This window comes from Panthera tigris, chromosome C1 (assembly GCF_018350195.1).
Source record: "Panthera tigris isolate Pti1 chromosome C1, P.tigris_Pti1_mat1.1, whole genome shotgun sequence".
Lineage (NCBI taxonomy): Eukaryota > Metazoa > Chordata > Mammalia > Carnivora > Felidae > Panthera > Panthera tigris.
The window spans coordinates 128,311,438-128,327,060 of record NC_056667.1 but is presented as its reverse complement, the minus strand read 5'-3'; the positions used below and the strand labels follow the sequence as shown (position 1 = coordinate 128,327,060).

The following is a 15,623-nucleotide window of genomic DNA, read 5'->3' as shown; positions in this document are numbered from 1 at the left end:
TTCTTTATTCCTCCTTCTTTTCTGAATGCTAGCCTTGCTCGATAGAATATTCTTGGCTGTAAAATTTTCCCATTCAGCACTTTGCATATATGCCACTCCTTTCTGGCCTACAAAGTTTCTGCTGAAAAATCCACTGATAGCCTTATGTCCTCTGTTGCTGCTTTAAAAATATTTTCCTTATTACTTCTTTTTCCCATTTTAATTACTATGTGTCTTTGTGTGGACCTCCTTGGATTGATTTTGTTGGAGAGTCTCCATATCTCCTGGATCTGGATTTCTATTTCTTCCCCAGATTCAGGAAGTTTTCAGCTATTTGTTCCTCAAATAAATTTTCTGCCTTCTTTTCTGTCTCTTCTTCAAGGATCCCTGTAATGCAAATGTTATTATGCTTGATGGAGTCATTGATTTCTCTAAGTCTATTCTCATTTTGTATGTTTGTTTTCTTTCATCTGCTCAGCTTGATTCTTTTCCGTTACTGTCTTCATTGTCATTAATTTGTTCCTCTGTTTCCTCTAGCCTGATATTTATTTCATCTGGTGTATTTTTAATTTCATTTATTGTGTTCTTCATCTCTGATTAGTTCTTTTTTATCTCTTTGTTAAAGGTCTCACCGATGTCCTCCACTTATAAGGACATAGGATAGTACAGTGACTATCTTTATGATCATTACTTTGACTTCTCTATCAGGCATATTACTTACATCCATTTTGCTTAGGTCTCTTACTGTGGTTTTGTTCTGTTCTTTTCACTTGGGACATGTTCTCTCTCTCTTCAGTTTGTCTAACTCTCTGTCTTTTTCTTTGTGTTGGGAAAGTCAGATACATCTCCTACTCTTTAAAGTAATGGGCAGGGCATACACTTTTAATAAGTTGGTGCTGGTCATCTTCCGTAGGGTACGTACAGCAGCTGGCCAGTACAGGACTGGCCAGTGCTGCTCTGCAAAGCGCATGTGGACAAGGTTTGTGCAGAGATGACCCACTGCCAGGAACAAGCCCCCATAAGACATGCAGATTGGGAGACTCAGTGTTAGCAAGGTTTATGCCAGTCTTCTAGGGAAGGGCATGCAGTACATGCAAGTGACTGGGAAGAGCAGATCTGCTGACATATGGAGAGGTGCTTGGTGTAAGCAAGTTAGGTAAGGAGTGTGAACTCTGCTAGTTTCTGAAGGTGGCCAAGTGTTTATGCTGAGGCATGGGAGAGGAAATAGTGCCTGCCAGCTTCTTTGTTTCTGGAGGCGTTTCCCAGGGAAATCTGTTTCTCTGGGACATGCTCTGTGATCAGTAAATAACTCTCCCTCCCATAGGCCAGGTGCATTTCAAACTGCTGCTTCAATGCTGTATTTCCATGGGCTATTTGTTGTGCTATCTTTTTAGGGGTGAGGACTCAGTTTCCTATAGCTCACTGGGCTCTCCCAGAGCAGAGCTTGTTAATTTTTAAAATTCCAGGCTTTAAGCCCTTCTGCTTATAAGCACTCATGAAATTTGGCCCCTCTTACTTTCAAAGCCAAATGTTAGGAGGATTCACCTTTCCCATGCAGGTTTCCCAGTGTGACAGTGTATTTCTCACCTTTCTCTGTGATCCTGACTCCCTCCAAACTTCAGACAGCCAGGGACCTTTGAGCTCTCCACTGCATTCACCCTTCCCACTCTCCTTGATATGGGTTCTTCTCTACCTTTAGTTGTGGAGTTTGTTCTACCAGTTTTTGGGTCATTTTCTGGGTTATTTATGCTAATGTGAATGTTACCTAGTTGTATCCATGGGATGACAGGAGCTTAGGGTCCTTCTATTCTGCAATCTTCCCAGCTTCCTACACAAAGATTTATTTTTAGAAAAAAAAGTGAAATTGTAATTTTTTGTAATTAAATATGTTAATATTCCAAAAGCTTGGTTTAAGAAGGCCTTTTAAAATGTGTCAGAAACCCAGAAAATAAGAAAGGAAAAAACTCTGAAAGCTGACTGAATAAAATAGAAAAACTTCAGCTTTTCAAAAAACAAAACACTATAAATTCAAAGATAAAAAGGTAAACAATAAAGAGAAAAGAGAAAACAAAATGGAAGGAAACAGAACACATGAAAAAGAATTAATTTTGTAATATCCTAAGGTGCTAACTTTTAGTAATCAATAACAACAAGATAGAAACTACTAGAGGTATGAGCACAGACAATTCTTCACAAAAGGGGAAAAATCAATAAACGTATACTTTTTCTTATATATCAATAAATATATACTTTCTTAGTATTTAAAGAATCCACAGCACATGTTTTATTAAAATTTTGGTAAATTCCAGTACAATCAACAAATGGAAAGAATTTTCTGGTCAATAGGCCAGTGAAACTTAGTTGGCTCATTTTTCCAGCTTAGCCTGAATGTGGCCTCTTGACCTGGAGAAGGAATGGGGTAAGACCAACAGTATCATACATGATTCTTCATGGAAATCTGAGAATTTCTTGGAACTCTCTCTGTTTTATATATAAGACAAAATTGTCTATTTATATTAGAAGATGTGTTTGTAATTTTAATATAGAAATAAGTGATCAACATTATTCGAAATACAACTTTTTGAATACAGTTTCATAATTGATATTTATGCTTCAACCACTATGAAACTCAGATTGTTATTAAAAAGAACCTTTCCCTCTTTCTTTATACTGAATTCAGACTCTTGCAGATCTTTCATAATTTCTGCTTTGAGATCAGGTGGTGCTGTTGTATTAAAGTTGCAGGTTTCTGTCAAAAAATCCCAAAGCAGGTCACCATTTTCATTGCCATCAATAAAACAATCAGATATGTCCATGGTGGACAGAAGGTCATAACATTCATACTTAATCCCCAATTTGTCCAGCATCTGAGAGAGGTCAGACGATGTAACATATTGGCAGAGGTCATATTGGGGTAAGCGGGATCGGTACTTTTTCCACAGCTTGTCCCAGCCACTGGTTCCTGTGTGACAGAACAAAGTTCATGCTTTCATTTATTCTTATTTTCATTTACCTACTTTAGCAGGCAGTATAGTAGATGTTTAGAATAAATCAGTCAAATAAAGAAATATTCTTTCCTTTGGGTAGCTTAATTTAAGGAGTACACAGCAGGGAGAAAGAAAGTTAAATACACAAGTAAATAAATCACATATCAGATGCTGCTAAGTGCTAATAAAAAACAAATTAGAGCAAGGAATAAGGAAGGTCAAAGAGTTGGATGGATTGCTGTTTTATATAGGGTGGTCACAGAAAGTCTCTGTAATAATGTGACATTTGGGCAGAGACATGACAACTAACCATGTATTATTATTATTTTTTTAAATGTTTATTTTTGAGAGAGAAAGAGACAGAGCATGAGCAAGAAGGGGCAGAGAGAGAGGGAGACACAGAATCAAAGCAGGTTCCAGGCTCTGACCTGTCAGCACAGAGCCTGATGCGGGGCTTGAACTCATGAACTGTGAGATCATGACCTAAGCCAAAGTTGGATGCTTAACCGACTGAGCCACCCAGGCACCCCATGACAACAAACCATGTAGATATCAGAGGGAATAATCTCTCTACTTTAGATAGAGAGAAGAGCAACTACAAAGGACCTGAGGCAGGAGCATGCTTGGCATGTTAAACACTAGTCAGGGAACCAGTGAGATTGGAATTGAGTGAACAAGGGGGAGAGTAGAAGGAGACAGGTTGGATGAGTGGTCGGGGGAGTAGATAAGGTGCCAAATCATGTGGGCGAGATGTGAAGCCATTGTAGTGCTGTCTGATAGAACTTTCTGTATTGATGAACATGTTCTATATCTGTGTTGTCCAGTATGGTAGCCACTAACCATCTGTGGCTAAGGAGCATTTGAACTGCAGCTGGTGTGATCAAGGAAGTGATTTTTAAGTTTTATTGCATTGCAGCTCACTTAAATACCAATTTCAATAGCCAAATGTGGCTTTCATATTGGACAACACAACGTTAGAGTGACTTAACCTGATTTACATTTTAATAAGTTCACTTGGTCACACACATGAGAATAGATTATAGGGGAATATGGGCAGAAACTGGGAGAACAGTAAGGAGGCTATGCAATAATCTGGGTGACAGATGATAGTAAGTTGGAGGTGATGAGAAGTGGTTCGATTATTTTCTTTATTATTATGCTTCTAGATCCAGTGAGATTTGCCAACAATTTGGATACTGGGTGTGAGTGAAAACAAAGAGTCAGTGATGACCCCAATGATTTTGGCCCAAGCCCCTGAAAAGAGAGAACTGTCATTGTTGGAAATGGGAAGATTGAAGTAGGAACAGTCTAAAATGTATCCTCAGGGTCTGGTTTTGGAAATGTAAATTTGAGATATCTATTGATATCTCTATTGGATATTCCATTGGTGATTGGAGGAAGGCAGTTGTTTATGTGAGTCTTGCATTCAGAGGAGAGGATCTAAGGTTAATAACTGAAATAGAAAGAAAGAGCACAATAAATACAATCATGATTTTCTCAAAAGGAAGATGAGGTAGCCTCTCATGTCTCCACTTCTAAGATGCTGCCTTGGACTGCCAAAAATGAGGCTGATTCTTAGAAATTTTGTTGCCAGCTTTAGAAGATGTTTTAGCAATGTCTATTATGTTTAATTGAAAACCCAGCCCAGTGTAGAAGCTACAAGATGCAGCCTCTGAGAGAGAAACACAGGTTGGAATGTACTTTTCACACTTCATGAATAAGATGAGATTCATTATTTAGTCTCTCAGAACCTTAGTTTTCTCATCTGTAAAGTGGGGATAACCATACTTACCTCACATGGAACTACAGTTATTAAATGAGATAATTGAAGTGAATTGCTGCACAACGTTAAGCACGTGGCAGATGAGTAATAAGTACTTACAAAATAAATGAATACTATATGGAATTAGTTTGATAATGTATTTTCACTGGTTGTAATCTTGAAAAAAGCAAGCTTGCTCTTTGGAAATCTATAATACTAATAAATTAACACAAATGAGCATCTATTATTTATGGAGCCTCTAATACATGCATGTAATAATGGGATGTTATATACACAGTTGATACAGTGTAGTAATTAAGAAGGTCTCTAAAGCCCAACTGCCTAAATATGAAGGCTGGCTCTTCCTCTTGACTAGCTTTATGAAACTTTGCCTCAGTTTTATTATCTGCAAAATAGGGATAATAATAGAATTTATTTATAGAATTGGGGCAAGAATAAGTAAAGATACTGAGAACCATGACAGGCACATAGTAAATAAACATCGCTGAAGTGTTAGGAAATTAAGTTGGACCTGGCCGAAGCAATGTAAGGGAAAGCCTATATTTTCTGTGAGCTTCCAGGATTATCAGTGAAGATTTCAAAGGCTTAAGGTATTTTGGTTCCCAAACCTCTTTTGTGGTCTAATGAAATGATTAACTCTCCATAAAAGTACACAAACAATATATATGCATACATTCTGCATAAAATTATTGGATGCTCAAAGACCCCTGGCCTTCATCCATGGACTAGGCTAAAGTCTCCTAACTGACGTCAACAAAAGAGACTATCCAAGGCAGGAAATGGTAAAATTTAAATAGTCTAGATAGTTGACATTCTACTAATACTTCAGAAGAGGGAGCAATAATTGCAGGGTATTCTCTAGAAGGTACAACTGGAATTAAGCAGGAAAGAAAAAAAGAAACCTCAGTCCAGTGGGGAAAAAAATTAGGGTCACAATTATGTATTAAAAATTCTTTCATTCCAAAGAGAGTGATCATCTGCCCAAATAAGAATTTGCCTACCAATAAGACTTCACAAGAAAGTAAATATTTCAGTGGTTGAGGAGAGGCTCTATTATCATTATTTTTTATTTTTAACCTGCCAGAGGAAAAAAAAAAAACAAAACAATCCAAACACTGATTGCAGAAAATTTGCTGGTGTCAGTGTTGTGTGACTTGGTGCCATTTCTGAGCTGAGCAATTATACAGTTTCTAACTGATGCGTTATCATAATGGCTTTTGGTGGGCACAACATATGGTGTTACTTTTGTCTCCAACATGATATAAATGAGATTCTTTTATCCCCATTGTATTAAAAATAACATACCATGATTTGCCTCCTTCCTTAGTCAGGTATGGAGAGGGAAGGACAACAAACAAACAAAACCCAAAACTGTCTCCTTCTGGCTAATACTCCTTAACCAGAAACGTTGCCTTTTAATTAGCAACTCTCTCAACTAATGCCTGGCTACTATATTTGAAGAAAACTGTGCTACTGATATCATTAAAAAATTTTTTTGAACGTTTATTTATTCTTGAGAAAGAGAGAGAGAGAGAGTGCATGTGTGAGTCGGGGAGGGGCAGAGCAAGAAAGGGACACAGAATCTGAAGCAGGCTCCAGGCTCTGAGCTATCAGCACAGAGCCCTATGGGGGCCCCGAACGCAGGAGCCTTTGAGCTGTGAGATCATGACCTGAGCTAAAGTCAGATGCTCAACTGACTGAGCCACCCAGGTGCCCCCGATATCATTGTAGTGTGAGATACTCACTTTATAAATCCACTTTGTCCTTATTTCTCTTCCTTTTCATATCCAAATCGAATATTTTATCTTTGTATAACCAGGAACTTCTGCTTGTTATAATTAAATGAATATTTATTGAGCTGGGCTACTAAGGAACACAGAGGAAAGCCTCTCTTCCCTCAAGCAACATGTATTCTAACAGGGTGACCAGTAAACTCTGTCATTTAATTACGATATCAATTTCTCTTTCTTTTCCTAATGAGTTTCACTTGCCTACCCTTCATCACTTTTGTCTGCCTGTTTCAGCATACACTGTAGTATGTGTGCGAGTATGTATGTGTAGCTTTTTTGTTGAGTCTTTTATTCCTGTTTATTAAACATATGTTTAGATCTCCAGAACTTAATATATCCTCTGATTCCATGTCCATCATGTAGTAGGTTTTAGCTAAAACATACTCTCTTTTGTAGAAAGACATTCAGAACTAGTAGTTTAGAATATTATAAGGCAGCTCTAATAAATTGTTATTAAATAATTTATTCAGGGGGCGCCTGGGTGGCTCAGTCAGTTAAGCGTCCAACTTCAGCTCAGGTCATGATCTCACAGTCTGTGAGTTCGAGCCCCGCATCAGGCTCTGTGCTGACAGCTCAGAGCCTGGAGCCTGCTTCGGATTCCGTGTCTCCCTTTCTCTCTGCCCCTCCCCTGCTCATGCTCTGTCTCTCTCTGTCTCAAAAAATAAAAATAAAAACATTAAAAAAATAATTTATTCAGTTCAATTCAGATATTTATTGAGTGTCTGTCTTCTAGGTGCCAAAGAGACAGAACTCCTGCTCTCAAGGAGCTCTCCTGAAACTCCCCATATGTCTCTGACACACTTAGCATACTGCTCCAAGTATTTCCATGTCTCAATCCTCCATTAGTTAGGAGCCATTCAAAGGCAGAAAAAAAGTAATAGTCATCTGCATCCTTCATTGCCTACCAGTGACTGACTGTAAGAACTCATTACAAGCTGCATGAACCAAATCTACACAACAGCTATACTGTGCAGCCAACAAGGAACTGAGAACACAGGCTATGTACTGTTTTGAATATGGCTGAACGCACATAATACCTTGGTACACATGGTGCATATAGCCATCCTAGGTCTCTGTATAATTAAATCTAGAAACTGACACCATATTTCATTATCTTATGATCTAATAAATTGCAAAGGTGGGTGTCTATGGTACTCAGAAAACAGTAATTCAGTCTATTCAGAGAAATACATTGTCAACTTAGTAACAGGTCAGTTGTCTGACTGAAATAGACAGGAAAAAGCCTTAGTTATGTAGCATATTTAAGACAACCCTTTGGAGCAAGATAATAATCCAGAAATACCATTATATGCCTAGATATTATCTAGATGAGTATTCTTAGAAATTTAATTTAGTGACTAGTTCCAGGCTTGTCTGAATCTGTCTATAATGAGCAATCAATTTTCTGCATTGAAGTGTAGCTATGGATGACAGTACTGCCCTGAAACAAGGATAATATGCAAACAGGCTTTTTCACTTCCAGGTAATTATGAAGCAAAGTCTACTTAGAAAGTGACTGCAAGAAGCTAGATAAGAATAGAACTTAATGTGAACCATTTTGATGTGCGTGTGTTCCAAGTTTTAGGGCAATATTCAAATTTAATGAATGTTTTCATAACGCAAATATGGACAGTGGGGCTTCAAGAATCATAGTTTGAACTGAGAATGGCAGTTTAGAGCAATGGTTTTTATACAGGGATGAGGGGGTAAGTTGCTCAGTCACCTCATATGACCCATTGAGCATTCTCAAACCTAGCTGCTAGCCACAAAAAAAGAAAAAAGAAAAAAAAAGTGTATGTGATAAAGGTAGGGGTCTTTAAAGTCCCTTTAATAGTTGGACATTTGTTATTTGTTACATTCTTATGTTTAGGAACAGTATCTGTGAACAATTTTTTTCTTCTTTGGGATACCTGTCTCCCATGCTTGGTACAGTAATGAAGAGTTGTTTACTGCATAAAGAAAAAGGTAGTAAAATACAAACTTAGTAAAATCAAACTACACAGACTAACTTTTATTCAAAATACTTTTTTAAGAAAAAGCTCACTGATAGTTGAGTCTTTATTCCCTTTCTTTGATTTTTTCCCCATTAATGTACATACACATAGTACATATGAACCACATATATACATAGATGCAATGTAACATAGGTATGATTATCCAGAAATAGCCCTGGAATAAACAAAGGCTAACAGACCAAGTTCACACAGCTAGGAAGTGCCTCAGCATTCTTGCTGCATGTGTCGTCATACATTTCACCGTGCCTGTTTTGGTTTGCATATTTCTTGATGCCAACAAGCCATGGATTGTATTAATATATTCATGAGATAGTGAGCAGAATACTGTATTTGTAAGGGCACTTAGTCAATTCTCAGTTGCTTGTAGACTACTCATGCCACTTTCTAAACCTTAGTCTGTTTTTTTCCTATTGGTAGAAATAGACTCATAGAAAACTGCTTTCTGACGTTGAAATACTTCACTTCTGAAAATATTTAAGAGTAAACAAAATATAAATAAGAGTGGATATGCTATTGATATGAAATATATCCTAAAATCAAACATACATGACTTCTGGATAAATTGCTGTTTCTGTCTGTAACACTTTCTCTTCACTATTGACACAGATTATCAAGAATAGACTGCCCTCAATGGTGACAACTAATTTTTACATTTCCTAAATGTACTATAAAGGCTTTATCCAAGTGTCTTAATTTGGAGAGAGGTTAGTAGGAAGCATCCGGTTTACATAAGCCCTTCTAAATGGGAAGATAGAACTCTCCCACATAAATGGGTATTTTTAACCAACCAGAGATAAAAATAGTTTATCAAAATGTTCCTTTGGGGAAGAGATTGTATGGCGGAGCTCTCATTTGCAAAACTGCCACATGAGTTCAAGCCTAGGATTACAAGCAACAGGCAAGCTTGCCATCTTTAAAGTCATTCCTCATATTTAAGAATAGATAAATGTTGTGAGTTATGGTTTTGAGTACGGGGTCTGATATAAGTTTAGGAAGATAAAGACTCTTGTATATGTAGAATCAACCTGACTCCCACTGTGTGCACAATCCACAAAGAATGCTGAATGAAATAAGTAGTGAATTAATGAACTCGACAGTGTCAGTGTTTCATTTATTAACATGTTTGCTTACATTTTCTGTGTGGTACTTATTATATAGTGGGAGCAACATGACATGATCAAATGCCTTCTTTGGAAAATAATAACACAAAATAAGTGAACAATTTTTGGTTATTTGAGAAAATCTATCATGAACAATATTGACAATAGCTCTAGAAATGCAAATTAATCAAATATGAAAGCATCCCAAATATTTAAGCCTGTATTTATGTATTAATAAACACCATAGAAGGAAAAGAGATAGTCAAGAAACAAAAAGGAGGTAAACAGAAATATTTACTATTTTCGTTCTCATTAAAAAAAATTCCTATTAGTGCTATTTGCTCCATGTTATATAAAGAAGAATTTATATAGAGACAATAAAGACAAATTTTCCCCAAGAGAAAGGAGTAAATAGACATTTAATTCCATTAAACTCCCTGTATTGAGAACCATCGTGAAGGACTTTCTGAATACTGTATTAATTGACTATGATCAGAAGCCAAGTCAAGAATTTCATAACAAAGACAAAATATAGCAGCTGCCTTCAAATACATATATCCAAGCACATATGCACTTTTGCTGTTTAAAAATTCAGGATGAATGTAAAAAATTTACCTGACACAAGAATAATGAGAATCTTAGCATTGGTAGCTAAGAGACTATGGAAGAATTTCAGGGTAGCTGGGATATCTTTTACATAATACAGCATCTAGAAATGAAGGAAAAGAGAAATTAGACACTTTTCTATATCAATGTCTTTGTTACTTGGGCTAGATATTCACTAGAAAGTCTGATGTTCAAATTGAGTAGATTTTTACTCAACAAAACACTTTAAATATTAAAGAGGTTATATGGAAAGAGAGAGTAATAATGTGATAAAATATTAGGGAAAAGGGAAAACTATGCTATTTGCTCAATTACAGCCAAGTTGTTTTAAATTTACTCTTTCTGGCTTCAATAACACAGACATTTATAGCTGGAGATACTTAGTCTCCTCTCCACATGGGGGCATTGATTCTATGCGTACTCTATATTTTGTGAATTATAGTTCTTATGGGAGAAGATAGTGCTGGCACCATAAAAACAGACCCCATTTCATGGAACGTTGCTTTAAAATTAAGCCCTTTGCACTAGCTTCACCATATGCTCACAAATGCTTTTTTAAAATCATAGGAAATATGGCAGGCTCTGATGTTGACAGATTCTCTAGGAAAATGGACTGAATAAAGCATGAGGTTACATGCTTGGCCACAAGGTGCTAGGGGTCAACCCACCACTTTTAAATAACTCTGGACTATATCTGGTGAAGCACAGGGAGAGGCCTTTTCATTCAATACAGGTAGAGCTTGGAATACACTGACGGTGGAAAATTTTCCCCAGAGCTTGCATCCTGGGAATCTACTCCCACAAACACTTACTTCTTATATCTCATCTCCATCTCTCTTGGACAAGAATTCAATATATTATGTAGATGCCCATGACAGAATTTACTGCATAAAGCAAATACAACTTAAACTGTGTCCCTCTCACATAAATGAATGAGATAAAATGGACCTGCACATGGCCAATGCTGCTTCGGGGCCATATTTAGTCTCATGTCATTCCATGCTGTTCACAGGGGGAGAGATACCCAGATACATAATCTAATCCATAAGATGCCTAACAGTCTATGATGTGACCTGGCTAAAAAAGAGGAGGTGGCCCATAACAGATTCTTTGAAATTTGATCTAATAGACACTGAGATCTCTGAAGTTAACTGTGAGTATTAAGTTGAAAGAATGTCATGAGAGTGTTAAGACTATAGGGAGCAATGAAGAGACAAAAATATAACCCATAAAATGCAGAGTAGACAGAGAAGAAGATAGAGAAATAGAATAGTATAGTAATGCAGAGCAAGCAGAATTGCTCTAAGAAAGAAGACGTGCAAATTTTGAGAAATGGGAGAATGATCTCTAAAGCTGTAACATTTTATAACAGGTAAAGAACTGAATCCAGAGCACAAGTGGAGAGATTGGCTTTTGATAAAAAGACACTTTTATGATAAGATGAAAGAAAAAGATGGTAGGTACAGGAGCAGCTATGTTTGTAAATTTGGAGGGTAAAAGATGACTTTCCATCTAATGATTTCACTTTTCACTATACAGTATGAAGTAAGGTCATCAGTTAGGAATGAATCATGAGGGAGGGGTTACAGGAAGTGTAAGGAGAGAGAAGGAGGTATGAAATAGATATATGAGGAAATAGGAAAGTAAGTCTGATAGAGAAACATTATACGCTTGCTGGACAATTTACGTGCTCCCTTATAGGTAAAAGATTTTGTCAGCTAGGAGAGCAGAGGTGTAGGACTGCTTGGATATGCCAATGTTAGAATCATTTCTTCCTTGGGTTTCTTATAAGTTTATTCCCTTGGGATGACTGAACTTATGGACTATAGAAAGAAAGAAGTCTCTTGCTGTTAATATTGGTATTTCTAAAGTACACACATTTTCTAATGGTAGTCAACACCCAAAGATTATACACCCATATGCTATCCAGAAATATCAGTGATTCTCGTAATTGTGTCCCCATACCATATAATGAATAGTCATGTCCTTTCCAAGACATACTCTAGTGTATTTCTAAGAAATACGCTATCAGTGCTGGATTATGGAAATAAATTCCTACTGAATGGCTGACTGTATTAGTAAACTTTATTGACATGACAAATCATCTAACATGCCCCTTCAGTTACATGCACATTAGCCAGGTCACCAACATAAGACAAAAGCAAGAGGATTCAGAAAAACTCTGGGACATCAGAGTCCCATCCAGACCATTAGAACTACTGAAGAACTATGCTAGGATATGTTACACTCTACTGTCCTCAAACCTACCTATGAACTTTCAATCCTACAAAGTTAATTAAACCAACATGGAAAAAAAAAACTATAAAGTAATTCACGTATAAAAAACTAGCTTTTTGAGTGTTAGAGTGAATCTCTTAGTATTATAAACATTTTTATCCTCATTTTGGACAGATAATGTTCACTTGTAAAATCAGAAATCAGATTTTCATTTTTCTTCCTAAAGGTATAATATTAGGCACTCTTCATACATATTTCTGAAAAATCTCCTTTCTGAGAATATACAACAATAAATATTTCTTACCTGAATCATATGAATAAAGTCCCACTTCTGAATTTCTTTTTTCTCTGTGATTCTGTTTTGATATTCAGATGATGTCTCCTTATGCCAAACAAACTTTATGTTCTCAAGGTTTGATGTCTTGGCTACAAGCTCTAAAATACAGGGAAGAGGTGGCACACCATCAATTTTAATTGCAAATGCAGAATCCATTTCCATTTCGAATTTTAATGCAATCAATGTTATATACATAACAGATATAAAGCACATTTTTCTTTTTTATGTAGCTCTGGAAGACCAGAGTTCATACTGATTTTTTTTCTAGTGTTAAATGAAATTAGAGATGAAAGAAAGAGTCAGTAAGAAATAATGAGAACACTTATCAGACATAGGTTACATTATCTCTGTGTTGATGAGGAATCAACTGGTGAATTTTATCAATGGAAAACAAGTGATATGATTCTGTAACCCAGGAGTCAGCAGACCATGGTCCGTGGACTATATCTGGTCCACCACCTATTTCTAAATGGACTACAAGCTAAAATATATATACTACTGTACTTCCTGACTTTATGCCTATCTTTTATATCTCATGTCGTTACACTTTAAAATGGCTGAATAGGGGCGCCTGGGTGGCGCAGTCGGTTAAGCGTCCGACTTCAGCCAGGTCACGATCTCGCGGTCCGTGAGTTCGAGCCCCGCGTCAGGCTCTGGGCTGATGGCTCGGAGCCTGGAGCCTGTTTCCGATTCTGTGTCTCCCTCTCTCTCTGCCCCTCCCCCATTCATGCTCTGTCTCTCTCTGTCCCAAAAATAAATAAAAAACGTTGAAAAAAAAAATTTTAAAAAAAATAAAATGGCTGAATAAAATCAAAGGAAGAATAATACCTCATGATATGTGAAAATGATATAAAATTCAAATTTTAATGTTTATAAATAAAGTTTTATTGGAACATATGAACACTTAGTTTATCAGTATCATCTATGGCTGCCTTTGTGCAGAGTTGATTAGTAGAGTTGATTAGTGGTGACAGAGATCATGTGGCCTTCTATGTCTAAGATGTTGACTGTGTGTTTTTTCAGAGAAGTTTGCTGACTCCTGTTATAATCCATTAAACACAAGTTCTTTAAGAGCAAGGATTCTGTTTAAATATTTATTAATGAATTAATGACTACGTCTCTAAGAAAAAACATCAACGATAATAGCTGATAACCAGGGAATAGATGAAAAGTCAGTAAAAAAAGGAAGTCTAATTATTCACTGTTTATATTTCTGAGGTGTTAGTCATGTCTGTCAAGAAAAAAAATTAAATATGTTCTTTTCCCAGTAAGCTTACAAAGAATATATCACAGCAATTATGTTGTTAATGATTGAGGCGACATATTTGGAATGATAAGCCATTTGGGATAGGATTTGACATACAACACCATGGGTTACAGGTACCTTTGTACTTGGCAATTTGCTCACCACTTGGCTCAACAACTTCATTGTTGATATGAATTCCTGGATATTGAGCCTGCACTTTGGAAAGAATTTGAAGATCAATTTCACCTAAAAGACAAGCATATGGAACAAATCATGTAATTCCAGAAAGAAATGCTTAGGAATAATTTGAGGTAGTTTATTGCCTGTCTTACTTGTACTAGGAAAGTTCAGCATAAGTAAAGAACGATGCTCAACTGTGGCCCTGCCACACTGTCTGTGGTGCTAGGTTGTAACTAGGAATAATAATATGATTTGAGGAGGGCTATGATTGCTATTCATTCCTTCATTCGTATAACCTTTATTTATTATCTAGTACTGCATTATGTTAACTCGAAGCTGCCATTGATTATAGGACTCAATCAACTCTTCTTTTTCTACTAAGTCAGAAAAAAACACTGTCAATTATAATTTTAAGATTCCATCAACTGAAAGATGTATCCCAATTTCAAAGATGTTAAAATATGAAAAAAAAAGCACCTTAGAATTGATACACTTGGCTAAGCCAGAACCATATAAAATATGTCAGAAGAGGGGCACCTGGGTGGCTCAGTGTCTGACTCTTGGTTTTAGCTTAGGTATTATCTCATGGTTTATGAGTTTGAGCTCCGCGTCTGGCTCTGTGCTGACACCATAGGGCCTACTTGAGATTCTCTCTCTCCCTCTCTCTACCCCTCGCCCATCTCAAAACAAATAAATAAACTTTAGAGAAGTGTCAGAAGAAAAATATGTTAGGTGCAAAAAAATGATACAGAAATATGCCAGACATCTACCTTCAAATACACCATGGTCTAGTGGAAGACACAGACATGGAAGGAACCCTGTCAAGTTGGGCCATGGTGGCAAGAGGAAAGGAGACAGTGAGGAAGAGGATAGGAGGAGAGGTCAGAGAAATGGAAAGATTTATGGAAGTAGACCACTCCTGAGCTCTGTGTTACAGGCTCGGTGGAAGTTAACTGAGAGACCTCTGGGGAAAGGAAGAATTGCAAGTGGATAGGATAGCAAGTTAGAGATATGAAATCAGGAAATGGAATGGTGTACATGGACTACTGGAAGCTCAGAGTTTTGGAATATTGGACAAGGGAGAGCCTCCAAGCAAAAGATGATTCTAGTGAGGTAAATGAAGAGGAGGCTATGATAGAATAGATACCTATTCATTAATTCATGCACCAACAATTACTTGTTTATTATGTGTCAAGCACTGCACTAGGCTCTAGCAAATGATAGGAAGAGCACAGAGCCATCTGTCTTCATGAAAATTTAGCTTGTAAGTGATTGCATGTGAGAGATAGTGATGTTTGATGGACTTGAATTCCAAACCTGTCTTCTCTACTTACTAGGTGTATATAACTTTCAGCAATTTGC

General features: G+C 36.8%; 1 protein-coding gene across 1 annotated transcript in view; it reads right to left on the bottom strand.

Annotated features, from left to right (window-relative positions):
* Nucleotides 1–2,230: 2,230 nt before the first annotated feature.
* Nucleotides 2,231–15,623, bottom strand: part of HNMT (histamine N-methyltransferase) — a 46,158-nt gene continuing 32,765 nt past the window's right edge. Inside the window, exons 3-6 of the mRNA XM_007086403.3 lie at nt 14,220–14,327; nt 12,803–12,933; nt 10,270–10,363; nt 2,231–2,941 (exon numbers count right to left, since the gene is read on the bottom strand). Coding sequence (XP_007086465.1) covers nt 2,586–2,941; nt 10,270–10,363; nt 12,803–12,933; nt 14,220–14,327 — 689 coding nt within the window. The 3' untranslated portion in view covers nt 2,231–2,585. The remainder of the gene's footprint in view (nt 2,942–10,269; nt 10,364–12,802; nt 12,934–14,219; nt 14,328–15,623) is intronic.